Genomic DNA, 7,779 nt, shown 5'->3' with positions numbered 1-7,779 from the left:
AACAAATTGTTGAAATATTTTTGAATTAAGGTCAAAATTAAATGCTTTATTACAAATTCTTACTTGTTTTGTTTGTTTTTCTCTTTTTTTCTTGTGCAACGTCGTAGTTTTAGTATTATTTAGAAATAAAACAGAGTTGCATCACTAAAAACTATTAGAGTTTGAGTCGATTTTAATGAAATCTAGTTACGAAGTAGATTTATGTAGTTTTGTATGTGTAATCTAGTTAAAATCAACTAGATTTGGCTCGAAATCCCAAAGTACTAGATTTCGTTGTAGTGTAAATGGGCTACAACTTTACTTAAAATTTCATATATATTATAGTATTAATTTTGCATGCATTTTTAGTATCTTCTTCCTCTATCTTAGTATCTTCTATCTATCTATCTATCTATCTATCTATCTATCTATCTATCTATCTATCTATCTATCTATCTATCTATCTATCTATCTATCTATCTATCTATCTATCTATCTATCTATCTATCTATCTATCTATCTATCTATCTATCTATCTATCTATCTATCTATCTATCTATCTATCTATCTATCTATCTATCTATCTATCTATCTATCTATCTATCTATCTATCTATCTATCTATCTATCTATCTATCTATCTATCTATCTATCTATCTACACAGTGTCTTTGTGTATGCCTGGAAGGAACTATACGCTACTTTTTATCTTGATATTTCAAGTAGCAAAGTGCCACGTCCACAAACAAAGTAAGTATTAAAAGTAGTCTATTTCAGAAAGTGCTACAGCTAGAGTCCTCAAATTTCGTATGGACAATTTTGACGTAGATTTGAACAATTGTGGGCAAAATGGGAGGACTGGGTATTGTGGGCGTGTCACTTCCTATATACAGAAAATCTTGAATTAGTATTTCTGAGATAATATATGTATAATATTGAATTAGTATTTCTGAGATAATATATGTATAAGTTAGATTCCTCAAATTTTATGAGAGTCACTTTAGTAATAATATGGATATTTTAGACAAAAATAGGAGAACTAGCAATAAGTGGGCGAGATACCCCCATGTGAATTAAGTACAAAATTAGTATACCTGAGAAACTATTAGAGCCAGAATACTGAAATTTTGAAAGTACAACTTGGACATCCATGTGAACATTAGTGTAATAAATTGGCCAATTAGCAATAGGGAGCGTGACACCCCCCCATATGAACAAAATAAAAATTTTCGAATATCTGGGAAACTATAGAGATAGAATCATCAAATTTTGCAAGAACAACTTGACACCTATGTGAACTACAATAGGTAGGAGACCTGAACTGTTGTACAAGTAGCTTAAGAATCAATATGAACATTTGGTTTAAAAAATTTTATATGGGGGTTTTAGTGTAGCAAAGCACACTGGGTAAGCTAGTCTACTATATATAAAAAAATTAATATGTGTTTGTTTGTATGTTTATATGTTTGAAGCTTATAGACTACTAAACGGCTGAACTGATTTTCTTGAAATTTGCACAGAGTATTCCTGTATGTCTGGAAGGAACTATAGGCTGCCTTTTGTTTTGGAATTTCAAGTGGGCGAGGAGCCACGCCCATATTAAGAAAATATTAAATCTGTATATCTGAGATAATATAACAGTTAGAGTCCTCAAATTTTGTTGGAGCCACTTTAGTATCAATATGATTATTTAGGACAGAAAGTGGGAGGAGTAGCAGCAGGGGGCGTAGAATCTCCCATATAAATTAAATACAAAAATTCCTTTATCTTGGAAACTTTTACGGTTAGAATCTTAAAATAGTGTACGATGAACTTTAACATTCATGTAAACATGTTGGCGGACCTTTCTTATGAATTAAATAAAAAAAATCGTTTATTTGGAAAACTAATAGAGCTAGATTCTTCAAATTTTGCACGAAAAACTTTAATATTCATCTGAACATTATAGAGAAAAAGGGTGGACTTTAATATAGGGGGGTGGCTTGGAGTCCCCATATGAATTAATTAAGAAAATTCGTATATCTGAAAAACTATTAGAGCTAGAATCTTCAAATTTTATATGAAGAACTTTGACATTCATGTGAACATTTAGAGAATAACGGGCGGAAATTTATATTTATATAAAACAAAAGTATTTCAAGCGGCTTCTTCTAATTTTGAAGTTCGTTATAGAAAAGGAAAATTGTATGAAATTGTACTTGTACTTATTATTATAAACAAATGCTTTTACATACATAAGTACAATGTATAATATAATTATTTATAAAAAAAAACATTTCAATCGTAACGATTTATAAAGTAATTCTCAGTGTTATTCGTGTCAATTTAAAACAACAATATTAGTAGTATTATAATTTTCAATAAAACAACAGGAATCGGATTATTTCCTTTAAACCTTTTCTGTAATAATTGCACGTTGGCAACTCTTGAAACGAGTATCATCAAGAAACCAGAAATGTTTATTCAATACTCAAATCTTGATGAAGTAAAGCAAATATATGTCTTACGAGAGGGGTGGAATGGGTATAAAGTAGCCATTGTGTCTGAGAGAATCAGGAATTATGTATATGGCTGCGTGCTGTCTGGGTAGTTGTTTTTGTTGCATTGTTTATGTTTATGTGTTCCCGTCGTTTAGCTTAAGGGAGCATTGTTATTTAAAAACGTATGGTTGAGAGAGCATTTGTTTGAGTTAATGTGGTTGGTCATAGTGCTTGTTTAACAAATTGTTGTTCTTGTTGTTATTGTTAGTTTTATTCATATTGTTGTCGTCTAAAGGTCTGTGATTTTGTTTAACAACTCGCATGTTGTTGTTATGTGTGATTCGATTGTTGACGGTTTGGCGATTGGTGCTCTTTTTATGGATTTAGATTTGTGTGCGCGTTTATACAATTATGTAGCGAACGGATAAATGTAATCGTCGTCTCATCGTACGTTGTTGTACAATTTCGTTATCGAGTTTAAAAGCGCAATAAATAAATAAATAAAACAACATATTTGCTGATACATGCACGTAAAGTTATGAAAATATCCGACGGAAATTACATACATATGAATTGTTTCAATAGTTCAAATAAAGCAATAAGACAAAAAATTTATTCGATAATAAAATATTAATCCTGTTCGTACATAATTATTGATGAAAATACATATGTATATAGAAATGAAAAAGAAAAGATAATAATTTTTTATAGTGTTCGGTGTTATAATCACAGTTAATAATTAAAATCCAAATAAAAATCTTCGGTATAAAGAAGTGTTTTGAATTTATAAAGACCAAAGAACGTATGTTTTGTTGTACTAATGACCACTACGTGCGAGTGACTGCGTGCGTTTTTATCGTGCGTTTTGGGAACCGCAGGTATGCCTAGACCATCACGTGAATCATATGGCGATCAAAAGCCTCCATATTCATATATATCCCTGACTGCGATGGCTATTTGGAGTTCACCAGAAAAAATGCTACCTTTAAGTGATATTTATAAATTTATAACGGATCGTTTTCCCTACTATCGCAAAAATACACAACGGTGGCAGAATTCATTGCGACATAATCTCAGTTTTAACGATTGTTTTATCAAAGTCCCTAGAAGACCTGATAGGCCGGGAAAAGGGGCTTATTGGGCTTTACATCCGCAAGCATTTGATATGTTTGAAAACGGAAGTTTATTAAGGCGAAGAAAAAGATTTAAACTGCATAAGAACGATAAAGATATATTAAATGAAGAACTTGCTGCTCTTGCAAATCTAAACAGGTTTTTCTTTACAACAACTGGAAATCACAGTGGGACAATAGGAACGACGATGCCGGCTTTAGATGTAACACCGACGTCTTTAATAGCGGACACTAATTTTTACGTGACAAGAATGCAATCAGCAAATATCGCACTACATTCCTCACCAAATTCTGCGATTCAACATATTCATGATGTTATTTCACCGACGGTATTAGTACACCATAATAACCATTCAGTTTCCTCTATGCCTACATCCACTGTAACATCAACGACAATTCTTCCGCATCATCCGTCTCCTTCATCATCCGCTATTGACACAACTATGCAATTTAATAGCTACCGTCCAAAACGGGCATTTACTATCGAAAGTCTTATTACTCCAGATAAAATCAATGATTCGTCTACTGAAGACAGTTTTAATGGCGATGATCGAAACGATGATATAGATGTCGTTGACAATAGCAGCATTCTAGTTGATGATACACACACCATAACCATGATGGCTTCTCCTGATTTGTCAAAAAATTCTACAAATAATAAAAATCCACCGATTGATGATATATACAGACCTTTGCCTCCACTACATACAATAACAGCTGCAGCAAATCTTCCCTTTTTGCAATATACAACTGGTGTCAATGTCACTACATCCCAATCAAATATGCCTCATAGTTACGACAGTCCCGCCTCCCATCCGATGCTAGTGATGACAAATCCAATGAGCAACCTTCATCAGACTTATTATTCAAATATTAGCATACCTATGTCAGTGTCCAATGTTCACCATACAACTGCCGATATCCATCACCATCGCTCCAATTCAACCTTACGAACTGTGTAGCGGCTCAACTCTACTATAGTATTATAAATGGTATATAAAACTTCTAGTTCCTAATATTAAGTGTTTAGTATCAAAAACATTGAATACATGTCACAACTCCAAATGTATGCCTATAAATATATTCTTGGAATTATACATATGAACTTCAAACATGTTTCGAACATTCGATTTTAAGAACATCGCGTACAGCGAACTATCAATATTTTTACATTTAGTATTTTATATAACGAACATAAAACATAATTTAGGAGCAAATGTAAATAAAATCAAGTGAATGGCAAATATGAAAGATGAAATGCAAAAACGCGTAACAACACTTTTCAAAATTTAACAGGAGAGACAAAAAAGAATTAAAACTGTTATAAAAAATAAATTTTCGTACATATATTATATTCCAACAGCAATAAACCCAGAAGTAATTACAATGCTTTTTAGAATTATCTTACTTGTACTTGGAGATAACTAATTTGTTTTTTGTATATTTTATCAGGTGACGATATATCCTTGTTTTCTAATTTTGTAAAATAAAAATTTTAATCAATCTAGAAAATCACTTTTTCAGTGCGAAATTAAGATCGACAAAAAATTAAACTCTTTGAAGTCTAAGGTGGAGCATAGGCATAAATAGGTATATTAGAACAAATTTAAGCGAAAATTAACACTTTGGTTGTTGTATAACACAACTTTTTTCATTTTGGAAGGACTTGCCGGACTCACGAAAGTTTTTTAGAACTAATTTCCAGCATGAGGGTCTTTGCTTCCATGCAGCGGTTGCTACTGCCCGAAATAATAAATCAGTTTTAATACAAATTTTTTCTACCTTCCTGCTGCAATTTTTCATTTTTTTTGTTAAGAAATTACGAAAATTCGTACTTTTAAATACAGTAATTCCTTGCAAACACCTTGGATAACATGATGACAAAAACACATGTATGATAAGGACATCATCCTTTGCGTAGTCCTTTAGTCAAATTTGAAAAATGCTTATAAGGTAGCATCCTAGAAAATATTAAATTACTCAAAACGCGCAATTTCGGGTAAAGTGAAACTAATTCACAACATTTCAGGTTATTCATTTCTTCTCGTTTCTGTAAAATATAACAGTCTTCCAGTTTTTAACAGTGTGACTCTGATTATTTTTAAACTATACTCATTAAAATTTAATAAGAAATTTTTAAATTTCTAGTATTCACCCTGTTTTACACAAGATGATCATGAATTTTTCGACAGATTTTCTCGATGCGAGAATTACAGAAACGGGGCACAGGTTTAACAAACGTGAATATTTTCTTAAAAGCTTTCATAAAGTTAAAATTTTAAAATCAAATTTAATTTTTTCAAGGTTATTTTAAATATTGCCTTTTTCGAAGTGAAAAAATATTATTTCCGACCATTTACATGAATATATATAAACTACTATTTACTTTTTCCAGAATTAACGTTCAAAAATAATGTAAAAATATAGACTCTACAAAATAATTTTTTTAAATATTTTGAAATGATGACTTTGACTGCGTGCAGTAGAACTGTGTTTAGCATTTCACAAAAATGGATTGCGAAATATTGGTGTATTGGTAATAGGATGATATCAAAAAAGAATTTATATTCACTGTTCCAAAATTTTAATTTCGCACAGGAAAACTGGTAGTTTGAACTATAGTGCAATGTTGAAAATCATAATGTTGAAGTTTTGTCTATCATAGAAATGGCTTTCAAATGCGTTCAAAATAAATACTTAACCATTCTTATATCTTATTTCTCCTGTGAGACAACATTTAAGAGTATTTTTGTATTAAATGTAAAAATTTAGATTTTTCGCTACCTTTCTCCTTTATCATTCGGCAAACATTCAAGTCATAACTTCATAAAATATATTCCAACAAACCCCTTATTGATTTTTTATTTTCAATGAATAGTTTAATAATTCACGCAATGTTTTTGTTTGAGTTTTGCTTTTATGACAAGAATACAACAACAAAACATGTTTTGCCATGCTCTTCTTACTCACGGAGCTTAATTTTTCTCATATGTATTGAAAGTTTTTACGCTGAAAAATAAGTTGATATAATTCGCATTTGGTTTGTAACATTAAATGTATATGTAGGTATTTCAGTGTTAATATTGTAAAATAGTTGTGATTCTTTAAAGGATTTTTAAATCTGCTATTTGTTTAAAGAGTTTTAAGTATATTTTCTATTTTTTTTAAACTTTAGTTTTACTTATTCTCTTTTAATTATAGTAATTTTATATATTAAACTAGTATTTTCTTTGGAAATTTTAGTTTCACTGATTTAGTAAAATTTGAATTCAATAAATATTTTTAAATCTTAGTATAAATTTAAATAATTTGTTTTATTCTGGTAATAAAATGCGTAATTGTTTGGAAATGATGCGATTTTTTTAATTATCTGTCAAAAAAATATTCTAATAAGGAAAATTTATTTTTTGGTATTTATTTATCATGTTTACTGATTTTAAATTTAAGTTTTTTCTATGTAGAGATATCTAAACAAATAAAAGATGTATTTTGGGACCCCAGGATTTTTCAGGATTACATAAATTTCATTATTTTATATATGAAAATCTTAAAATTTTCATGTTTGAAAAGAAAATTATTATTATAGAAATGAGATCAAAGCTCTAAAAGAATTCATTCCCTAATTTTTTTTTTTTGAAATTGATTTATATTTTAAAGAATTAACAATTCTTCAAACTCATTCTCTTTGATTTAATTCCTAGAATTAATTCTTAAAGCTTTCGATGTAGTTGAATTAATACTCTAATGAATTAATTCCTATAAAATCTTAAATTCCTTCTGAATGCATTAATTTTGTTTGCATTCAATCTGTTACAAATTGAATTAAAATAAATTTCAACAATTCCTATTGATTTTTAAATTCCCTCTGAATGATATAAATTTAGTTTGAATTCAATCTGTTAGAAATTGAATTTAAAAATTTTTCAACCATTTAATTTGAAATAGATTGAATGAAAGTTTTGTTTTATAATGCAAAAGCATTCTGCATATTAAAAATTTAATTAAATTTTTTTTCTTTCATTCAATTTGTAATAGAGGGAATTAAACAAATATGAATTGAATTCATTCAATTGAATTCATTCCTATAAAGAATGAATTCTCTTAGGAATTAATTCAATGGAATATAAAGCTAAGAAATTCAGCTTTAGAATTTGAATTCAAAGAATGATTTTAAAGAATGGTACATTCA

At 29.4% G+C, this 7,779-nt stretch overlaps 1 protein-coding gene across 1 annotated transcript; it reads left to right on the top strand.

Moving 5' to 3' along the window:
* The first annotated feature begins 3,337 nt into the window (after positions 1 to 3,337).
* On the top strand, positions 3,338 to 4,794 carry LOC119603372 (fork head domain-containing protein FD4-like). The gene has a single exon (XM_037955385.1). It carries the CDS (start codon positions 3,338 to 3,340, stop codon positions 4,550 to 4,552), a length of 1,215 nt encoding a protein of 404 aa, XP_037811313.1. The 3' UTR covers positions 4,553 to 4,794.
* The last annotated feature ends 2,985 nt before the right edge of the window (positions 4,795 to 7,779 follow it).

Source organism: Lucilia sericata, unplaced genomic scaffold (genome assembly GCF_015586225.1).
Source record: "Lucilia sericata isolate MDLA Ls3-8-SP2 unplaced genomic scaffold, ASM1558622v1 Contig000297F_arrow, whole genome shotgun sequence".
Taxonomy (NCBI): Eukaryota; Metazoa; Arthropoda; class Insecta; order Diptera; family Calliphoridae; genus Lucilia; species Lucilia sericata.
Note: the sequence above shows the minus strand (reverse complement) of the source record. Positions and strands in the feature narration are given on the sequence as shown.